Raw genomic sequence first — 24,120 nt, 5'->3', positions numbered from 1 at the left:
TTGTTCCACAGCCACCATACAAATACAAATCTTCCAAAGAAGATTTCTGTTTGCTTTCTGCCCTGTTCCAATATAAGTTCTTTCTTTATCTGTCATTGTATATCATGAACAACTCTTTAACATATTTTATACAGTTTCTGAGCAACTGTGAAAATGGTGTAATCAGCATACTTTGACATTTTTTGGGACTAGAAGTTATCTTTCAAATGAGTATGCCCAAATGGAAAAAATATCTCTCACCATTAAGTCAACAATGCATAAAGAACTGCTTTCTGACAATGCATGTGCCTTACCTGCCAGACACTTGGATCTCTTGACCATTTTTCAACCATTTAATTTCAGCATCAGGGTTAGCAACTTCCACTACTAGCTTAATCTTCTGTCCTTTGTCTATCTGATAAGCGGGATCTAACTTCTTCAGGAATGCTGCAACAAACACAGATCCTATTTAAGTCATTTTGTTCTGGTATATGAATCAAAGACATTACTGGTGTAGCTGAAATCTTTAAAAATGCCCTGCTCATCAAAGGAGTGTAATAATCTCAAAACACTAATAGAAATGCTTCTGTACTTATATACATGTAATCAACGTGACACATCTGTTTGTGTATGCAGTAAAATATATCAGCATTGATACAGAATGGTAAATTTGGTAATGATTTCAATAACAGTTAAACTTGTTCTTTATGTATAAAACAGTCCTAAACCTAGACAGCGTAGTTAACTGAAACTATGAGGCAATGATTTTCTTAGCAGTATATATAATTTCAAATATAACTGATTTTAATACTTACGAGCACCAAAATGAAAAAAAAAGCTGGTACTCTTTCTTGAGAAGGCAAAACGTGGAAATAAAATACTTTACATTTCAAGTAGTAGAATAAAAGTCAAAATAAAGTTAATCACTTTATATAGTAGAGAGTTCAATATATTTTCAGAATATAGCAGTAAGACTGCATATAATTGTTCATCAGATGGCAGTGACAGACATTGTAGTATAGACATAACAGAATAAAGACTCTGCCATCAAAGGATATTAAAATATATGTGTTGTAATCTCTGTCACCCTTCTCTTTAAAATGTACACACACATTTTTAAATAAACAGACAGCATATGCATGTACACACACACACACACACACCATTCATGCATACCTCTTTTATACTGTCTCCCCATCCAGCCTGCTTTTGTTTTCTTCCTTTATTGGATCATATACTAGAATCAGGGGTGGTAAATATTGTTTCCCAAATGACAGTACGCCATCAATGTCTTTGCTTACCAGAATCATAGGTATAAAGCCCAAGAGCAGGAGCAAATAAGTATACATACAGTTTGTGCACATTAAAATGCATGTATTAACTACATGCACATAGAACACAACTTCAGTGTGTGCCAATTACAACAAACCAAAGAAATAAAGTAAAATAAAATGAAACTAAATAAAAATACAATTGACAACGTTAAACTGGAGTAAATAGCTGCATTTTCTTATACGTAATCTACTCATGATTTAACAGCTGAGCTTTTTCTCAAAGCAGGTTTTATTGAGTGCCATCCCCAAAATTTGACATCTAAAATTACATACATGGCTTTGATTTCAGACAGAAGCCCCTCTTAGTTTCCCTTTGTGAAATGCAAGACACTGACAACTGTCTAAATATACTAACACTCTGAACTGACAAGAACCTCATTGATTAAAACTGTGGTGCCACAGCTGACAGCAGGCTAAGGAAAACTGATTTAAAGATCTTTTTTGTATTTTTTCTCTCTTTCTTACTCCTATTAGTGCCACATTTGATCTGCAAAGTGTATGTGTGTAACCTTTAGAACTTTTCTCTTGTAAAAGGGGATGAAAGGAAAGAAATTCCACTATTCTACTACTTGAAATGTAAAATATAACTGCTTGCATCTCCTGTGACAGAAGGCTGTAAAACGTAATTACAGTCTACTTCAAAGAAATAGCTGACAAGTACTGTGAGACATTTAAGAGATATATGCTGAAATCATGTGTATTGGTAGTCTGGTAGTCTTTGTTGTTCTGGACTGGTGTAAATAAACTGTTGTTCTTTACAGGTAGGAGAACTGCTTGGTTACTTTTGCTATGGGAAACAAAAACTAATAAAGTAAACTTCTGTAATATTTTTTTTCTGTAAAAGGAAATGATGTAAGAGCTTATGGGTAACAGATGTGATGACCTGAAAGGTATATAAATAATTGAGACTAGCCTTTGTTATGTCTTCTCTTTGCCTGGAAGATATTGAGGTCATCATTTATCTGTAGGTTTGCTATCTGCAGTTTCTGCCTGTTATCTTCTAGGAACTTATAATAGTACTTTTTAAACTTGAGGTAGTTAGATTTATTTATCCAACTGAGCTTAAGGTTTTCTTTAATTATTCCTGTCTATATAACTAACTGTTATTTTGATACTCCTTGTGCTCTTTCTTGCTCCTCCATGCACTGAATCTGTAGCTGCAATGTTTGTCTTATTATTTAAGAAAAGTTTATTTATTCACCTTTAAGCTCTTGTTGCTGGACTTTTTTTAATTATCTATTATTCCTGTTTATTATCTGAGAGGATGGTTATCACTTACCAGTGTAGGCTAACACGGTATGGCTCTCATAGGAAAGTACTAGGCTATTTGCCCTTGTGGGACATTTTACGTCTAGCCAATTTCCATTGCTAAGGTGAGAATCCAACCCTGTACCTTGTGTCTTTGAAATAAACACCTTAACCATTACACCAACCCCAAGCTAGATTGATTGGGCCTACTACCAGTGAAATTATTGTGCATGATTTCGCTTTTGGACTAATTAGGAGCAGCAGGTAACTTGAGCTCTCTAGCCATTACAGGGTGACAGGGTGGTGGCAGTACTACCCTGGCATGGAGAGAGATGTGTGAATTGGAGAATTCTACCATTCTTCTCTGAGAAGCGTGTGTGTGTGTGTGTGTGTGTGTGTGTGTGTGTGTGTGTGTGTATGTGAAAATATTACCTTGTGTGAAGAGCAGTTACTGTGGGAAAGGGCAGTGAAAAAGTTATGAGAAAGGTTGTAAAACCCTTGGTGGCTGTTATGTCAGACTGAATTATGAGCTACACCCCAGATATTTTATACTCTTGCTGTCTGGTGTTATGTTTACATCTTCTGCATCTTATAGTCACAGCTGGAAAACAGAAAATTCAGATTTTGCTTTAGTGATAGATTTTGCCAAACATTTTTGTTCCATCAAAGTTTGTATATGATGGAGGGTTAGTGAATCTATGTTTTTGGGGTGACACATGAGTATACCTGTATAACAGTTCATCTTTTTCATTCTTTTTTAATGGGTTCATCTCAGATTTGGTTTTTGGAACAGGGACAATCTGTTCTCTTTACTTTTCCTGCTGGATCTGCAGCTTGTATATGTTTGGGATGCTTTAGGGATGTTATTAGATCTGAAATACAGTGCAAATCTTTGGATTATGTAGATGGTATTCTAGTGACTACTGATCCCTCAACTTCTTTCTCCTTGTTCATCACACGTTTGCCAATTTTTTCAGGTCTTAAAATGTCTTAAAATGACTTAAAAGAAAATATGTTCCTCTAATGTTTACCCTAATAGAGGAGCTTGCCAAATCAATTTGTATGAAGTGGTCTGATTTGTATCACCTAAACTTTAACCCATTATTATTTACAATAAATTCAGCAAATTCAACTAGTGTCTGATAAACTTATCTTATGAAAGGCCCAGAAATGATAATATGGTCCCATCAGCATTCTCTTTACATCACCCAATACTATTTTCATGTATAACAACTTTGTTTGCTGAACACCAATAAAGTTCTGATTATCTGTTCATTTTACATTTCTAATTATAGGAAGGACTAGACCCACAGTCTCCTTACTGTCTTGCCAAGGTGTGATGTTGTTTTTCCCTTCCCTGGCTACCCTCCAAAGTCATTTGTAACTAACAGTTCACACTTCAAAGGCCTGACATGTCAAACTTTCATCAGCTTTCTAGTATCCATTAAGGAGTAAAAGCATACATATTTTACGCAGATTCAGGTAAACTGATACACAAAATAAAGCAATATTTTAGTTGCAAAAACATGATACAGTGCTGGCGGTCTAGTCCTTCCTATAATTAGAAATGTAGAAGATGACACTTGGAATTATATCTTGAAAGCTTAACAGAATTCAGTAATTTGGCTGCTGAGCGTGGAAGAGGGTATGACAGTGCTATGATTAACAGTTTAGCAGTGTGCATTTAATGCAAATCAGACTGAGTCAGGTTAAAAAAACATACTGACAATGTATCCAGATGGACTATAAGAATGAAGCCTTAGATTTACCACACTCCTACTATAAGTGAATATAGAAAACAAAACTCATTTTATGGGTTTGCAAAGAGAGATGTAGATAAAAGAAAGATAGGTTTGAAAAAAAATCAGATTAGTATTGCAAGCCTCAATGGGAATTTTAGGATATGACACACTATAAAATCAAATTAAGTAGTTGGAGTGATGGGGATGGGATTAGTACTGCATAAAATATCACTTTAAGATGCATGCTCTTTAAAGTTTCCTTCCTAGATTTATTTTCTCCATGTAATTTGTCTGTGGATCCTCTTTGTCTTTTGAAGCTTGAAGAGTGACAAACCTAAGCAATGCCTACCACAATATTACAAGTTGTCGCCTTTTTTTAGAACAGCAGGTATTCAAGGGGTAGACAAAGCTGACAACTAACCTAGTTAAGGTCAACGTGGGCAAACCTGACTGCTTTAAGTTGGTTTTGCTGGGATAAAATGATGTTCTGAGATGACATTGTGCTTTTAAACAGCCACTTAACGTGTAGATTAAAAAAGCAAAGCATTTAACAGGATTTTAAATCTAACATCCAAACCAGTACACCAAGTGGCCCAAGAACAAAGACAGCAATGAATGGGTCGAAACATTTACTTTAGAATCTACAACAAATTCCTGTTGGGATTCTTCATTTTTCTCTTAGTTTAATACGTTATAAAACAATCTCCTAGCCACTGCAGGTAATAGATCTGTACAGTTAAGGTACTGAAAAGAGAATTAAAATTCTGGATGACTTCATGAGAAGTAGATTATATCCCCCACCGACTCATCTGGCCTGCAAAAATACCTTCCATAGGCATGCTACATGGAAATTTGCAGGTTTGGGCAGTACTGCCTAAAAGGATTAAAAAAATGTAAAAGAAAGGGTGACTGGCACTGGAATGAAGATACAGAATCATTTGTTAGGCTGTTTTAATGTCCTGCACCCAGCTAATTGGCACCTTTACCCCTGTCTCCCTGAATAGCTATCTCCTTGGGATAGAGATGCCTTGGGGGTATCTCCCCAAAATTAGTATTATTGCCTTCCTGACCCACATGGAAACTAAGATTTTAACCTTATCCCTCAGAGAGTATGCAGAGATTTCTGTGTTAAGAGCATGGAGCTATAGGTTGTACAATGTAATGCGATGGAATGTACCTGGATGTGTTATATGAGCAGAGCATCTATTTTGTAAGGGGGAGAAGTTTTGTACAGTATTCAAAATAGGGGAAACTTTTTTATATGAACCCCATATGGGTATGTGGTTTGGATATTTCTTTTGAGACAAACTTAAAGTGATATAGTTGATGGTAAAATACAGATTATAAATTTTAGGTTAATTTACAACTCTGTTTGTAATTAAGAAAGAGTATCCCTTTGGGGTAAAGCTGAAAAGAAAAATGGGAAATAAATTATGCACTGACATCATGGCATGTCCACATCCTGAACTAAGGTGAAAAAGCAAGCATAAAAATAAATGAATGAATACATAAAAATAAATAAATAAATAAGGGGGCACTGTAACTGGACAAGTCCTGAATACCAACCATTCACTGTTACAGAACTTGGAAAATGTATGGTGATCTCTGTGAGGATTAAAAATAAAACAAAAAATTACACTACTTAAAGAAAGTAGAAAGGGTAGCATAGCTATAAAATGGCAATTGATAAAGAGAGTAGCTACAGCAGATGTAGGGTAGGAAGGGATATTGTGGTGCCGATGATGAACCCTGTTGTCTTGAAGGACATGAAGGAAGGAAAGATGGGCACAAAACATCTGATACTACTCAAATGAGTACAGTTTAGCTACAGTTTGTGTAGCTGCACACAACTTTGAGTAAGGTGCATGATGGACTATATTTTTATTACTGGCTTTATTTCTTGGTCAATTCTAAATTGCAATTTCCCAAAATATTGCTTCAGTAAAGGTGCTTGGGTTTTGCTATTTCTGTAAAGGTTTGCCATCAGGATTTAATCATTGCTCTGGCTGTAAATTTTTTATCTTTTTCTGACTTGCTGCCATCTCAGAGATGGAAGAATTAGTTGCAGGAAATGCTGCTGAATGAGCACTGTGTGTTTTCTTACATAAGAATAACAGAGACACTGAATCGATGCTAGGCAGGTGATCATGTGGAGTGGACCATAAGAGGCCTGCCATATACACTTCTAAACAGATACACTTAAAAGGTCTTACCACTCTTTTCAAGCACTCAGTTCTACTCGTCTTTCACATCAAGCAGGGCTATATATGATAAACCTAGTGTAAGTTTATGTTTGTCTACCCAGTCAACAAGACTATCCTGAAAGTTAGCTAAAGTAGGGCTTTGTTTGTTAAGTTGTCTATGTCTGCATAAATGAGTTCTGCTATGATATGTTCCATTATTTTGCATAAATGTTTGGTGAGGTTACTGGGCTTATAGTTACCTAGGTTTGTAGAGGGGCCACCCCTGTGTTGGGCAGTCACACTGGCTACTTTCTAGACATCAGACAAAAATCCTGTGGGTACGTTGAGCTTGAAGAGCTGGTTTGTAATTCCCATTCATAACCTGCACACACACATATATATGTGTCTGTGTGTGTGTGTGTGTGTGTGTATATATATATATATATATATATATATATATATATATATATATATATATATATATATATATATATATATATTCCTTAGGACTTCCAACAGTGAAGCCTTCCAGTGAAATTTTTCAAATAACACCATATTTATACCAGTTTCTTCAGCGTAACTGTTGCCTTCATTAGCTTCTTAAGAATATACCATAGTTTTATTTTTTGGTGATGTATTTCTTTATACAAATTACATAGATAATTTTAGTTAAGAAACACTATTAGTCATAAACTTTAAGTAAATAAATATCAAAAAGTGACATTGTATTACTTAGATACTGCCAGAAAAATCCAGATTCATTCCCTCAAAGGACATAGTATCAAATCTGTATATAAAATTAGCTTCCATCTAATCTGAAGCATGAGTCATGTTCCCTCCCTTTGTAAGTAAGGTGTACAGATAAAATACAAGAGCTTTAATTAGCTTAGTGGTCTCTGGTTTGATAACACATTTAGTCAGTTAGTAGCGCTGTGTATTTAACCAGTTAGCACCAATTCCTGCAAACCAGTGTGATGACATCCAGCTGGTTTGTAATCGCCATTCATAACCTGCACACTATCTTCCTGAACACTAAGTATGAACTGTTTTCAGTAGGATTAAAAAGATACTAATACCACTTTTAGCTAAGGTAGTTTGCTAAAACAGACAAGTAAGTCATCAACTGCCCTAATTTCAAATCCAGATGAAGATTTTAAAAGTAAGTTGGAAAAAGGATTAAAGATGCAGGTTTTAGATTGCGCAATTGTTAGATGTGCATATGTGAATGGATGGGTGACTGCAGTTTAATTCATTTAGTAGAAGGGTATTCACAAAGTGCTTTGTATTTAGATTGAATATGGTCTGAGTTTTAGTGCTGTGTGGCAGATTATGGCACAATTAGAATAATGTCATGATTCCGTGACACCCATTAGGAGGCCTGTGCTTTTTAGTACATTGTCCTGGAATAAACAGCCCATCAGCATTTGCACTTCTAGTTTGCACTACTGTTATATGCTGCAGTAAGAGTTTACCACTGATAAATAACTGTCCAAGTTACAATCTGTCCCTGTGTGGGATTTCACTTTTGTCTTGTTAGAATGACATTCTTTGCATTTAAATATATAGAAGCAAGTACCCTCTTTTGCTGAGACATTATGCTAGACTGAACTATCATTGGAAAATGCTTTTTCGCAGGCATAATTATTTGTTTCTTGATCCCAGTGCTGTTAAGTATTCCTTTAAATTATTTGGTTACACAGTCTCATTATTTTTTCAAGCACTGCTGGTTCTAATTGGAGTTCTTCTGTGTAACTTTGAAATCATCTGCTTTCTGGAATTGTTTCATCTTAGCTCTAAAATAGACACGCTGTTTGTCAAAATATTTAGCTCAGTCGAAGTGAGTTTTTTTTTTTTTTTCAGAAAATAATGGTCATGTTAGGGTCTCAGATGAATAGTTTACAAGAATATTCATGACAAATAAACTGCTGCCAAATCCAAAGAGGAGACATTTCATCTCATGCCTTACCCATTATCCAGATAACCACAGATATGGAAACATGGGATTACACATCTCTCTTTGGAGATTACAGATAAAGACACAATAAAAGTGACCCAAACTTTAGGTTCTTGGGAAAATGATTCAACGTCTTCCTCACCGGTGCCTTTCTTTTCTTCTTTCCTCATCTTCTTTAAGCGTTTCAGCATGCCACGCAGGTCTGTGATCCCATACTGGAAGGCTATTTTCTCATACTCTGAAGGGGGTGCTGATTTTAGTATCTCCCACACATCAACCTCTGGTCCAGATTCTACTTTGACTTCTCTGCAGTAGTAATGACATTCTTTTAGACTTACATATACAATCAACAATGTCTCACAGTTGTGGCATCAAAAACTGTAGTATGAGTTATTTCATCAATAATAAATTGATAACATACTATTTCATTGTAATTCTTATAATTGACCTAAAATTACTGCAACACTTCTGAATAATAGGGCAGGTCAGCAGAAATCTTCCACTATGAATGATTAACTCCCAACCAGCCAGTCACTAATAATTAGCAGCGCATTGCAATGAAACACCAAAATACACAATACTAAAACAATATTTTGCTGGGGGGGGGGCAAGCCTCCTCTACATACAATGTTGATGCAAAACAACCATTTCCTTAAGTATACTAACAGATAATGTGCAACAGTGGAGAAAGGAGTAATACCATGAAAAAGTTAAAACACTAAACATACTGACTGCATTCTTGCATCCTTACACCTTGAACAGCAATCACCATCAAGAAAACAATATCAGACAATCATGTTTGGGGCTGTAAGGACTGAAAACACAGATATTGTCTATTTGTAGGGAAAGCAAATTAAAAAATCGGTAATTTAATCTGTCATGTCTTTGGTTATTGCTTCGTTCCCATCCAGCCATGTGAGTTTCTCTTTCACTCCTTTTTATCAGAAGTACTGCAAACTACCCATCCTCAGCGTATTTTTGTGACCCCACTTTCATATTTTTTTCTCTTAACACTCTCATTAATAAATTATCTCTACTATGATACTGTTACTTCTTTATACCATATCTGTTTTGTGAGCAAAATATCATTGCAGGGACTAAGGTTTGGTTGTTGATGTATGAAGACACATTCTATAATCTGACAGCAAATATGTTCATTCATTGAGTTATATTCAGCAATAAGAATTTTTGTGAAATTAAGCTGCGGTGGTGCAGCGGTTAGCATTGTTGCCTCACAGCAAGAGGTTCTCCCGTTCGATTCTCGGCTGGAGCGCCTTCTGTGTGGAGTCATGTCCTCCCCATGGTCGAGTGATGTTAAAGACATGCAGGTAGGTGTGAGCATGAATGGGTGCACCTTCGTTGAAGGTTGAGTGTCGGGCTGGAAACTCGGCACCGTAAAAATCCACTGTCAATGAGGAGCAGACCGGAGTTCTGCTGTGGCAACCCCTAACTGGGAAAAGCCGAAAGTCTAAGTTTTAGTGGAATTGGTGTTTTCCTTAAACAGGTATTAAATAAAAATGAAGTATGTTTTCTTATTGGTTAAACCTATATTTTAAGAGATGCTGACCCTTGAATGAGTCTTAGTATCCTAAAAGACAAAATTACTGCACAGTACATTCAAAACCCTTTCATATCTCAAAGAGCAGATTACTCACAAATCAAAAGCCTATGTCTTCAGATGAAGTATATCTTGTCATAATAAGGTACATACATTATAACCATAAGTACCATCCATCTGGAAGATCAAAAATTAGTTTTTGCTCTATATTTATTTAAATAAAGGTTTTACTTGTGAGTTGGTGCTTTTCATTGTTTAATGTCATTGTTTTATTAAGAGTGGACAGATTAACAAAACTGTAGGATGCAGACAATAGGGCACTATGAGCAGACCATGAACAGGAACTCCAGTAATTGATGGTGGACTGGAATGCAAAACTAAAGACACATGGGATGAAACCGAGTGTAGATTGCACAGTTGCCAACAAATGAGATAGAAGGGAAAATAATAGAGCAGATTAACAGCTTCAAGTATCTCTGAGGTGTGGCTGAGGAGAAAGGAAGTCTGAATGAGGCAATCAAAACTAGAATCAGAAGCTTTGCAGCCAATTGACACAAATCATTAGGGGTAATGTGACAGAAGAATGCCAAGGACGTTGACAAATAGGGTGTACAAAAGAGTGGTGTGATTATTGCTTGTATATGGCACAGAAACCTGGGCAGTGAAGGTAAAGCAGATGAGGAAGCTTAAGGCAAGGGGGATAAAGTGTCTCAAACAATTAGTAGAATGCACATTATGGGAGAGATGAAATGTGAACATCAGAGCAGTAGCCAAAGTAGGCCCAGTTACAGAGAAGGCAAAGGCAAAGCAGATTGTGGTGGTTTGGTCGTGTGCAGAAAAGCAGAAGAGAGTTTGTAAATCAGATTTGGGAGAGACAGGGAGAGTGGAATAAGATAAGAGGAGATGAGAACGTTTAGCAGGTGGACATGACAGTTGAAGATAGCAGAGTAGCAATAAACAGAGAGAAGGGGCAACAGTTGTTACAATGCAACCCTCATTCCCCTGTAGTTATTTTGTCTGTCCTTCTCAGTGTCAGCAAACTGCTTATTTGTATGTCAAAGACTGAAATTATTTTAATATTTATATAATTTGACATTCTATTGCAGAATACTGTGATGCCATTAAAGAAAAAGCTTAGTTTGACTTCCTGTATTTAAATTTGGTTAATAATTGTCTAGCACATTTGTCTGAGTTTTGAGAAATGATGCAGAACAGCAGTTCACTAATTAATGTCTGGAGTCTTTCCAAAAAAATCCCCGATACCTTAATTTAAGGAACTCATCAGAAGTTTTCATGTTATTATTTGAGCAAAATGTTATTTTTTTTTAAACACATCAAGGATTTTGAGAGATGAGAGGAAAGGTTTGCATATACTATAGGATAAAATGAAGACTGACTAACACTGCTGGTTTTAGGTTTATTAGATTATCAGTTTATTGTCAGAAAGGGTTTACATAGAAAATACTCAGAGAAAACAGAGGAGGATGAGTAAAACAGAGAGAGACAGAGAAGTGATCTTAAAAGGCAGAAAATACAGTGTTTTATCAATGTGTAAAATTTTGTATCCGTATTTCTGTGCCTTCATATATGCAATCCAGGCAATACTACTTTTCCAGGAAATGAGATTCTTTGAGCTTCAACTCCCTGAAACTCAATTCCCAGATAGTGTTGGTATATTCATTGAGAAGCTCTCCTGACAATAATGGCATTTTCACTGCAAAGCATTGTTGGGGAAATAGTGCAGGCACTGAGTGCCATTTATAGTTGTTTCCCCCTTCCCTCTTATAGTATAACCATGGAGTTGATTATATTAGTTGGGGTGTGAGGGATGCAGTCCTCCCCAGATCAAGAGGCACAGGGGAGCTTGCCACCTTGCAAAAAGCAACAAAAATAGTTTTTCTTCTGAAAGATATTTTCAGTGTGTTGTCCTTTGGGAAGGTTCGAGTGATTGTGATTCGTCCACTCATAATGGAAGCTGCAATTTCTAGATGCCAGTTAGCAGCGAATTACAAAATGATCAAAAGTGCATACCTGGTTTATGTATGTATGTATTTATTTCCTTTCTCTCTTCATTAATATTCCTTGGAAAGACAATGCAATCTTTTAACAAGTCAGTCAAGGGAAGGCTAAAATAAAGTACAAAGAGACATTACCATTTAAGTTACATAATGAGAAGCGTGATAGGATGGGGGCTATTTGGGTTCTGTATAGCTTCCATATTATGAAGTAACAAGACATAGCCCAATGATGATACTACATGACTATTGGGTTAAATCTCCAATAATCTATATCTATGAGATCCCCATTGCTGTTATACAATGAATACAGTTAAAATGTAACTTATAAAATGCACCTAGAATTAATAGAGTGACATCTTACTCACTGTTTGTGGCATATGCCTGCCAATCAGAACGCAGGATTTATTATAACCATTAAATAAACAGTATTATGATCAGATATAAACAGGAAAATAACTACAACCTGACCTCCTAGATCAACCTTTTTAAGTTTTGTTAAACACCTGTAACAATATGACAGACAAGAGAATGTCTGTTAGAAGATCGAGTCTTTCAGGAAAGTACACTGCACTTTCCACACTTCTCAGGACAGCAGAAGGGAGAGCTATAAAAGGCTTTCTGCAGACAGCTTCCCTGTTATTCAACAACCATACCACATTAACAGCTTTGATGAATATACTAATGAAAAATCTAATAGGCTATTTACTTTTTTGTTCAAATAGAAAACAATAGATATAACAGGTCCTGTCCAAATAAAAGTCCACTATTGTATACAATTACAAATACATTGATTTTACCCCACATGAAGGCAAAGTCATGCTCTCTGTTAACACAAACTTAAAAAAAATTAAGATGGTTACTCTCCTGTTAATAATTAATTTAGTAAAGTTCTTACCGGGATCTCAGAAAGCTGCTGTACTCGCAAATGAAGAAAAATGTACCAGTTGGAAAACATGCGGAATCCAGAAGGAAAATACCAAGAAATGCATTAAACATGACAACATACAATTTTTATTGCATTCACAACATGCTACAAGCTCAGCATGTGCAGTTTATTCCGGAAAAATTGTATAAGTGCTGGCCAAGTGCCAAACCTCTGAAAATAAATGGGCTCTGATCATGCTCAATTTTATTGCATGCCTTGTTTCTAGCTTAATCAGTACTCTTTTTTTCTATAAGGTTCCTTTATGCATATCTAAGGCGTTTCCAAATTCATGTGCACTTTTCTACTATTGTCTCATCGCTGTGGCGTTTCTAAATGTTCATCAGTGTGATTGTGAAGCCACATTCTATATATGTTCTCTATGCTATTATTCCCTTTCATCCCTCCTTTACACAATGAGTTTTAAGTCCTGAACATCATTATTTTTCGTGAGAAAATGTTTTTGAGACACTTCATTACAAATCGTCTTTACACGTTAAGATAATTTAAATTGCTCTGCCATTATCTACAGTGCATTTTTCATGTCATTCTGTTAAGTGAAGTTGATGTTGCCTCTAATTCATGTCCTTAAAAGGACTCCAGAGATGCAAATTACAAAATATCTGCACTGACAGCTAAACTCCCCCAGTTTGTCTCCATGCAGTGCATATTATCTCTAGTTCTTCCTATTTAAATTTTTACCACCAATTTTTCACAGAAAATGTGATATGGTATTGTGAGCATATTGTATATTCATTGTCTCTTTGCTCCTCTGTTGTGCATAATCTAATTGCTCTTTCATCATACTTCATGCCCCTATTCTAGTTACCTTCTTGGTAGAATTGTGGTGCCTTACCTCATCCCTCTCAACATTCTTTTTGTTATATAGCAAAGCTTTTATACAATATTACTGATGGTTTCTTACTAGAGCACTCAGTGATGGCATTTTTAGCCCTAGAAGACACATATCCAGCAATGTAACCTGACATTCTATTAACCTTTAGCATTGTTCTACTGTTCATAGTTTCATAGGTTCATAGGTAAATACGAGGCTAACTTTAACCCTAGCCAGTGTCCCTTTTTGTGCTTGAATTAGTCCATCCTATTTGGTTAGAGATTGGCCTTACCCATCCCAAGGTTGATAATTGTATATTTCCCCTAATGAGAGTAACTTTAATCATACCATAGATAATTTGAGTGGACTCATGCATGGGATAAAACATTTAGGAGCTGCCTCTGTCCATTAGTAGTACAGGGGTTAGTCCTGAGGTACATTTTCTGTTTCCTGTCTATACAACCAAGTTGCACTCGAATATGGACAGGGATGAACTTTGTTTTGTGTAGATGTGGAGTCTATTCCAGAGCATCGGTGTCCTTTTTGAGTTCTCTACTGTTACTGTTCTTTTGTATTGCCCAGTAGGATTCCACCTGTGAGTGACTATAGGTACAACACCATTTTTTCTTTTCTTTTCTTTTCCCATTCTAAGGATACTATTTCTAGAATAAATTTTTCCTAAACCCCCCACTCAGCTGTGATACTGACCTATCAGAGGACAGGATCATGTTATACTGACTGGGAAGATAACATGTGTGGAAATGGGATCACTACATAATCTCGAAATTTTGGAATATCGAATTCCAAAATCTTGAGGCTATATAGCCGAAACCCCTAAATACCGAAAGACCAGTAGTGCAAAATTCAAAATCCCGATGTTCGGAGATATTGAAGTAGGTCTTCTGGTGTTGCGGTTTGTTGATGGATAGGTGGAAGTTCAGGTAAGTATCTATGTGTAAGTGTGTTGGTTAGAGGCTTTAGTGTGTGTCATTGTGTGTTGTGACTGTGATGTGTGTGTGTGAGGGACTGTAAAATGTGTGGGTGTGAGTTTTCCCTTGTGTGTTTGTGCGATTTCGGAGTTAGTATATTTAAGTAGGGGGGCACATGGGGGATGCAGGGGTCTTGCCCCTACTTATCTGTAGTTAGGATGATATGTTTGATTGTGGGGGAAAGTTGTGTGTATGTGTATGTGTGTGATGTATGTGTGTTGCACATTCGGGATTTTGAATTTCGGGCTTCTGGTCTTTCGGCATTTAGGGGTTTCGGCTATATAGTCTCGAGATTTTGAAATTCAATATTTCAACATTTTGAGATTATGTAGTGAACCTGTGGAAATATATTTCCCATCTACTCATCAGCTAATATTCAGGAACTACAGAACTTCATATCAAAATTCTTCCCATAAACTTTCCCTGGGGTGACAGTAAGGCTGACATTTATACGATTACCTAGTTCCTTGAGTGATCAGTCAGTGCACAAAGGGGTAACCAGTGCCATCTTCTAGATTTGATAGTGATTCACCTAGGACATCTTCCAGTTCTTTCCAAATTAGATAAATAACCAGTCAGCCCCTGAAGCTTCATCCACTGAAATCCCCTGAGCAAGTTATCTCCTTTGTGTTATTCACATCCACAATTAACCCCCATCCCTGATGTACATCCATCCTTAAATTTAACTCTACCTGCTACAACCCTGAGATAAAGGACATTCATTATATCAGTCTAGCCTCAAGTTTCTTTTTTCTTTTTCTTCCGTATCCAGAATTTTAAATTCAAAGCAACATGTTCTGTGCTGTTATGTATCTCTGAAACACTTCTCATGTTCGTCCTTTAGTCTACTCACCATTTCAAGCTACTTGTCTGCCTTGGCCCAGTGGGTGAACTTATCTAACATTTCATGACCAAGTCATGCATGTTTTTTTTTAACTCATTGCCCCCACAAGGCATTGGACAAGAAATCAAATGCCATTAGTCTGATGGACAATGCTGTGAAGACATTCGGATGAAAGTCTTTTTCAGACAACTTTAACTGTTGCAAAAGCCAGTATATGCGAGATTTGAATTGGGAACCAGTGGCCTGTCATTTTTCCTGATATCTGTGAAACTGAGACTATTTTATCTTCTGAGTAGGATATTGTATTCCACACTATCAAATGCTGTACTGGAACTCACCAACAGTACATCGTCTTATAGGTCTCTGTGTTGTTCACTTGGAACACTCTTGAAAAGGAGACATAGTTGTATGTTTACAGCTTATTTTACCAACGACTGTTACATTGAGGTTGATTGGCAAAATCCATAGTTACTATGCTGATCTCAAAGTATAATCCTAAACAAAGTGATGAAATGATTTTTAATGTGGGGCAAATGTTCCCTCAAATAACTCAGTTTTTCTTGGCAATTTTGACTTTTATAAAAATGATATTTATGTGTGTTGGGTTCAGCCAAACAGCAGTTGAGGAAAGCACAAGTAACAAAACAATTATCCTATTACTGGAAGAGAAAATTTATTATGCTTAAAGTATTCTTATGAAAAGCATTTTTAAAGATGCCAGTGTACCCAGTTCCTTAAGGAAGCCTCATTTACAATTGTTTACAATCCCTTTCTATTACTTTGCAATTTAAAGATCAAAGAGTCGTAGGTTTATACAAATAACAGTTGTATCACCTGAAGTCTTATATACAAGCACTTCTCTTTCCTTTTCTACTCACTTGACATGCCACTTGCAGTCATATAGATTTTAAACAAGTTACTTTAAAATAGAGGTTAAAAAGTAACTTAGTTTTTTTAAGATTTCTTGTTATATTATCAGGGAGATGCCTTATGTGTATTTAGATTGGACTTTATGTCAAATACCTTGCCTTCTGTTGTCCTAGGATTCTTCTCTTCATAAACTGTGTTGCAAGATAAACAATTATGCTTGCAGATTCTTGTTTCTAGACTAAAATACATGATTCACTTCATTTCAGCCTTTCTCTTGTTTAGTCTTTGAGTTTTTTTTTTCTGCACAGAACCATGTGTTCATGATTCTCCTTAAGCATTTCCCTAAGATATGAAAGGTAAGCCAATATTGATATTCACAATGAAATCTATCTCAGCTTTCTCCTTCAAGTGTTTACACTACTTTTGAATGTTCTACAAAGTGATCTGTATTGTCTCAGTATGGACATACCATCTGTTTTTATTTCTTGTAAGATTTATTTTTATTTATGTGCGATTAAGAATATAAAATTGCTAAAAAGAATACTTCTCCATGACCCTATGTCTTAGGTAGGTCATAGTCACTCCTCTTGTTTACTGTTGTATTCCTAAGGATTTCCCCAAAACTACCGCATTCACCCAGCTCATATTGTAGTGCCTATCCAAAGTAGTTAATTTATTGTTTAACTTGGCAGAATTTGCTCCGTTCTACAAATTAACTTGTACATGAGCTTTCTCATATTCTACCAGCTGATTATATAAGTTAGAGATACCTTACCAAGGGATAGCAATAAGCAGTTCCATTTCCTGAAACCAATCATGCCTCATCTCTCATTGAACACACTTTGGATTAAGTAAATATCATCCATAAATAATTCTAAACAATCCTCCGAATGATTCTTTGTCTCACTATCTTTCTTCTGTATACTGCATCTGAGATTACCTTGATTCTAGCTATACATTCTTCTAAGCCAATATTGATATTGACAAATTGAGTGTTTGGTGCCCTGCAGATGCCAGCTATTGTTAGATCACTTCTATTACAGGCAGATTCAAAGGCAGTAACCTTAGGAACTTACTTTAAAATCCCAGCTCTCTGTGTTTACTAGTATATAATTTCTATAGTGTATGGTCATCTCTTTGCCTCATTTCACTCATCTATACTTTCCATAAAATACTATTAACTTTAATAGTTCAGCCAAAATCTTTGTCCCTAACCTAGGCTTCACCATTTTCACATATGTAAACAGGTTCACATAGAAGAACTTAATTTTCTTAAGATGCTGTCACTGGTGTGTGTGTGTGTGTGTGTGTGTGTGTGTGTGTGTGTGTGTGTGTGTATAATTGTTTAAGTCTCCATGCTTTATGGTGTGACATTTTATATTTAAATTCAAAGACAAAAATCAAGCAGTGAATTGTGAGGGCTCAAATGGAAGGGAACCAAGCAGATGAAAACCAACACAGTTTTCAGCATTTTCAGTAATGGAAGCCCACTTTTTCACATAAACTGCATGCAGTTTCTGACTATCTAACAAAATAACTTAATTGGTAGGAATGCACTGATATGGTGTTCTTTAATCCCACAAAGATGTTTGATACTACGGACAGAGAATGTGGTTTGACTAGTTAGAAAAAAATTAAAGGGATGGGATATAAAGAAAAAAGATGGCAGTCTAGACTGGTAACTGGCTAAATGGCAGGACTAAAGGAGTAATGGTGGTGAGGGGACTATATCAAGGAGGAGGGTCAGGGTAAGTAGTGTGTCATGCCATGTAGTATTTGTTATTGTTGTGTCTCATGCTGACTCTGAAGTGAACAAGAGAGTTAATTTGCCTTTAGAAGACATCAATCTTGGGACTTTATGTAGTAGGCAAAAGATAGAAACAGAATATAGCACTGGAACACATATGGTTGACTCATGTTATGGCTGGGTAATATTATGATGCAATGCAAATAGTATATGTTGGAGGATGGGGGTGCTGCAAACAGTGATGAAGGAGGTGAAGGTACACGTTGCTGGCAGAACATAAACATGAGCTAGTGGTAAGGAAGGGTATAACATTGGCGTTTCTGGGTATAGGCTGCTCAGAAATGATAGAGAAAGGAGAAATATTGGAGTAAAGGTGGGAACAACAGATGTGAGGCTAAAGGGGAGGAAGAAGACCAACTCAATGCTGCAACAATTAAGGAGGAAGGGTCAGAATGTGCTTAAGTGCCCATGCAGTTAAGGTAGAGGAAGTAAGCGAGAAGAGCTGGTGGACTGATGTAGTGTATTATCCAGACACGACAGTGAAGAAAGATGAGGGAATGCAGGAGAAGTGAGAAGTGAGGCAACAGGAAGACAGTAAAAGTCATGGGAAATTTGGATCTGCCAGGATAAGGTTGGGAAATTCTCAGCTCCAGGGTGGACAGGGACTAAGAGCCGATTGAAGCCTTGGACCATTAGTAGGTCAGTTAACTGGTTCAATAATTTACTAAAAATAATAGAATTGTGGACAGATTTTTAACCAATGCAGGCTGTTTCACTGATGGCTACTTTAAGGAACTATTAACCAACAATGTTGGGAGGGTGGCCTAATGGTTAAGGTGTTTGCCTTACAAACACAAGGTGCAGGGTTTGAGTCTCATAAGGAATAATTAGCTAGGCTTAAAATGGCTCACAAGGGCAGTTAGCCTAGTACTAATCTATGAACCTATGAACCAACAGTGATTATGCAATTATGTGGTTTAATGTCATGGAAAGGATAGAAATACTCAGCTTTATTTATTTTATCTCTTGCCTTTTACTGGGAAAAGCTCCATAAGCAGAATACAGTATATATTCTATCAGTTTGAATTTAGAATTCATTATGTTGCATTGGCAGAGAAGGTGAAGGATGGGTAAGCAGATGTTAGCAAATTCACGGAGTAGAAAAACTGTGGAAACATGTCAGGGATGGAGTATTCAGGGCTATGGTTAAGAGTGTGTTAAAAGAGTTGAAACATGGAAGAGATGGACAAGGAATGGGAAGCTAAAAATTAGTGTAAAATATAGGGCCCATAGGAGTTACTGTATGAAGGTAACCTACAGTATTGCTGTATTTTGTTTTCCCTCCTCTAAGAATACTAGAAACAATACTAGAAGAATTTTAACTAGAACATAACTAGGACATTACCAATTGACCATGAGGGAACAGCTAACAGAATATTCTAGATAAAAAATAAAATTTTGCATTGAGGCAACGGTTGAAAACAACTGCACATTGCTGAGTTGCATCACAAAATAAAAAGCTTTCTTTTTATGGCATGCAGCAATCATATATATAAGCTTAAAATAAGATGAAGCATCAGACAGCAAAGAAAACTTCTGCAGTTAATGAATCAGTTAAGTGATGATAGAAAGGCAAGAAACAAGTGGTTCTAAATAAAAAAAAATAAGTTCTCCTATTATTTCTAATTGGAAGAACATAGATTTCATTATTATTTTGGGTAATTAGCAGTGACAACCGCATTATAATCTTCAGTAATCAGGTTACCATTCTATGCTGTGCATTTTCACAATACTCTTCAAAACACTGTACTGTTTATTAGGTGACTATCTTAGGGAGTGAGCTGTTAGGTTTCTCTTCTAAGTGACACTCTATTAGTTTATATTTTAAGAACTAAAAGACTGCACTGGTTTCACTAACGCAATCAGGTGTTGTGTCATTACTCTTGTAACCTCAGACTTCTTATTGAATGTCAGGGTCTATACTTTTAGTAAATTCTGGTTTAACTTGTACATAAACACCCATCAAATTCTGGTCAAAAACAAGTTTGAGGAAAAAAAACACAGATAAATTGGCCATACCAATTTTCCAGTGCAGTATTTAGTATGTCAAAAAATTGCTGGAAAGAAGAAGAAGGAAAGATGATTGATGAAATAAGCTTCTTCTATCCTCATCAGAAAACCTCACACAGAAATGTAGTTGAAAAAAAAAAGCAAAAGCAACATTCACTGAAAAAATAATTCCCTCATTACTACCCTCTTCTTTTTGTATTATGCTGCATCCTGTGAATGTAACACCATGCTCACACTGGACTTTGTAATGGTACCCTTGTTACCTCCCTTACCTTGGATGTCCACATAGTGGCCTCACCATTACAAAGAATGAGTGACTGCATGTGGCAGACACAACTTTGAAGGAGTTTTGTGCAACACACAGAAATACATATTGCTGTGTTTGCATGTGATACATAGAAATAAGTATCTCTGTCTCAGACTAGACCATTAAAATGCTTTGAATGATGCTACTGGTGCACAAACAAAACAAAATCAGGGTCCTGCTGTGTTGTTCACACTTGAGCCAGTGTTTATGGGCTTTTCTTTCTGCACTAGAAGACTGTGATGGTGATGCCTCCATCTAGCATGCATGCATACTTACAAAGGAAAAGATTCTATCTAGCCACAACATAGGACCATAGGATCATAGGAGATTACTAGGCTATCGATCGGATATCATTTAAGCCTAGCCATTTCAATCCAGTGTAATACTGTACAGGTACTACTTAATACCCAAGATTGCATTTAGTGATGACTGTCCATGTCCAGGAGAGTTGTGGGTGCTATCCTCGGTAAGAATTTATGGTGCTCCATCCACTCATCCAGGTTCCTCTTGAACAGTGTCATAGAGGTGCTCTGTTTCACATGAATTGGTAGCCTGTTCCGAAGACATGGCAGTCACTGGGAGATAAATCTGTCCCTCTAGCATGTCCTATTTAAGTCACAGGCCATATTTAAGTCCTTGGAATGGGTAGCCCTAGACCCAGTTTATTTTATGGATATGCAGTAAGTTCATTAGGTTTGGGTCTTTGGTTGCTGGCATAAGTCACCTCTAAGAAGTGTGTAGGATATGGAATATAGTGACAGGGATTTTTGATAGTCCTTGTAAGGCACATGCTGGAGACCCTTTATCTTCTTTGTTAGAAAACTCTGAGGTCTCTCTAATTGCTGTAGATGCTTAGTACGGCACATATCAAAGGGAGTATTATTTTGTACCTCCTCTATATGTTTTTTTTTGGCTCATATTAATATATTAACATTAGTTAAAATTACTTCAAAACCAATTGCTATTTCTTTTGTTTAAAATAATAGGGAGCCTTTATAGCAGCAACAACCCATATCCAAGCTACAAGTCTGATTTTACTTTTTCTTATCTAGTGAGGGATTTGTAACTTGGCAGTCCAAGACAAAAACAGTCTCAGCATGAGCCACAATTTGATGGGCTTTATTATTCAACTCTGATATTTATATTGCCATATCGGACAAAAATTGCTGTTAGTTTCATTGGTTAAACAATTGTAAATGTATTTTCCATTTCTGGTTTTAAAACTAAGTGTATTGCAAAACTGATCCCACTGATACAGAGTAGTTCTTGTGTTATTTTTTTTCTTGCTTAATGGTGGCAAATATACTTAATTCTTTTGGTGAACAGTATTATTAATATCACTCAATCTGTTGGATTATAGTAGTAACTGTGCAACTCTTCATAAAGCATGGACTGTAGTAAAGTTCTTTTTTGCAACTGAGCCTTTCTGAGTGGCTATAAATGTGTTGGTAATCTGTTAAATCAATGAACATAACTGCTGATCAGTAGCCATTCTGTTATTAATCCATTAATAAATGCACTTCTAATAATTCTGTGGTAAGCTGTGGACATGTCACAATGCTATTCATTTAATTGAGTGAAAGTTATTGATAAATTAAGGGTAAGCACCTGCAATTACTTCTGTCATGGAACAGTGATAAGGATGCTCACAAATTTATCCTTGATAAAAGTGGCACTTGTGACACAGATTCTCATATACATAAGAGGCTATGCTTTTTATTCTGCCAGTGATACAATCTAAACAATTCTGAATATTGTGTAAATATCTGTGAAAGCCAATGAATTTAGAAGACATGAGTCTATAGATAAAAGGATATGGACTACTACTTTACCCAAATCAAGAATTAATAGTCCGTTTATATACTATTGAACATCAACAAGAACAGACATGATAAGGCTGTAACATTTTTGACAGAATGGTTATTTAAGTATTTGCCCAAGTGCACTGTGGGAAATGAGTCACATTCATGGTTCCAAGTGGTGTTTACCTTGGAAGTACCCTGCTTCATTAGGGCAACCTGCAAACATATACAGTTCTGCACAAGTTTTACCCATTCATTTTTCTGACCTGTATTTAAGAGTTTTATTTCTTTCAGTGTATCATCTTAGTGGGACTGGTGGTCATTAATAGTGATGATATGGTTAATGTGATAAATACTTTAGTGGTGTTAATGCAGGCTGTTGTATGATCTTTGTGTAAATTCAGCATGCAGAAACCAGCATCATCAATTTGCAAGAACACAAGGCAGTACTGTTTGGTGCATCTTACTCTCTGCGACCCAGTATCATCCACGAAACATTCCACATTTCCAGGAGGTAAGCAGGAACAAACACCAGAGTAAGAGAAGAAAAAAACAGAATAGATATTCATTGTCACACTGGAAAACATCAAACATTTGAAAGCATTCAAAGATGCAAGCATTCTTTGTGACAAAGCCTGGACTTTCTATGTTTCAAATGAAATAAAGTACATAGCTATCTTTCCATAGTTTCATAGATTCACAGATAATTACAAGACTAGATACCTTGTTGGCCATTTTAAGCTTAGCCAATTTTCCTCCATGAGAATCAAACCCCATGTGTCTTGTCTGTGAGGTAAACATCTTAAGCATTTCTACCTCTTTGCAAAAACTCTCTTTTTTCTTTACGTCCTGTGCTAACCACCCAATGTAATTTGCAGCTTGTGTTTCTGACATCCCTTAGCAAATACTGTGGGCATTCTGTTGGATACATTTCCTCACAAACGTGGCATGGTCACAGGCAGACATCTTTCTGAAAGGAACGTTAGAACTGCTAAGAACAATACAAGTATTGTCATAATGTGTGATGCAAGTGCATGCTAAACAAGCAACACACTTCTAATGCCACTTATAACTTTTCACCACTTTTCTTTATAAATAGCAGCATTAAATAATTCATTAGACCCCTGTTTCACATCTAGCAAGCACAGGACTAGTGCTAGTTAAATTAGATATAGTAGCATTTTAATAATAAGCCTTATCACTTGAACTAAAGGGTCTGATGCAGAAATCTACCTTGCACATTTGCAGTTAGCTGGTAAAAGTATTATTGTCTGGAGGGGGCATTCGAACAATCTTAAGGATATCAGCAACATTTATTAGGACATTAATCAACATCCTCCTGCAGAAGTAAAATCAGAAATTCTACCCATCCCAAATCGGTAACCATTTGAAATTGTATGACTTCCCATCAGTTGCTACAATGCAGTTAGACATACTGTCTCATTATTCTCAAATTACAACTCTTGTACGGCAAATTAGAATAATTAGAGGCCATTTAATTAACTGTGTACACTGTTTCATCATCAGTACTTATTCTGGTACTCAAGATAATAGCAAAATGATATAATGTTTAGGAAGCAAGAAAGTAGGAGAATAGTAGACTCAGCCAGAGGCAAAGCGCAAACATGTGCGCAGTGCAGCGATACTTACAAACCTCAATTTAAGGCATCATGGGAGCTATATAGATTGCACCTGATACAAACATGTTTCAGTGCATT

The 24,120-nt window shown here is 36.3% G+C and overlaps 1 protein-coding gene across 3 annotated transcripts in view; it reads right to left on the bottom strand.

The window, feature by feature from the left end:
- MYBPC3 (myosin binding protein C3) overlaps positions 1–24,120 on the bottom strand; it is a 627,853-nt gene that overhangs the window by 447,353 nt on the left and 156,380 nt on the right. For 2 of the 3 annotated variants that reach the window (XM_044082825.1, XM_044082823.1), the window contains 4 exons: positions 23,233–23,235; positions 12,912–12,929; positions 8,583–8,746; positions 294–426 (listed from right to left, as the gene is read on the bottom strand). In XM_044082825.1, coding sequence (XP_043938760.1) covers positions 294–426; positions 8,583–8,746; positions 12,912–12,929; positions 23,233–23,235 — 318 coding nt within the window. The remainder of the gene's footprint in view (positions 1–293; positions 427–8,582; positions 8,747–12,911; positions 12,930–23,232; positions 23,236–24,120) is intronic. The other variant, XM_044082824.1, reaches the window with a different exon arrangement.

This window comes from Protopterus annectens, chromosome 9.part0, assembly GCF_019279795.1.
Source record: "Protopterus annectens isolate FY-2018-M chromosome 9.part0, PAN1.0, whole genome shotgun sequence".
Taxonomy (NCBI): Eukaryota; Metazoa; Chordata; order Ceratodontiformes; family Protopteridae; genus Protopterus; species Protopterus annectens.
This window is presented reverse-complemented; position numbering and strand designations above follow the sequence as displayed.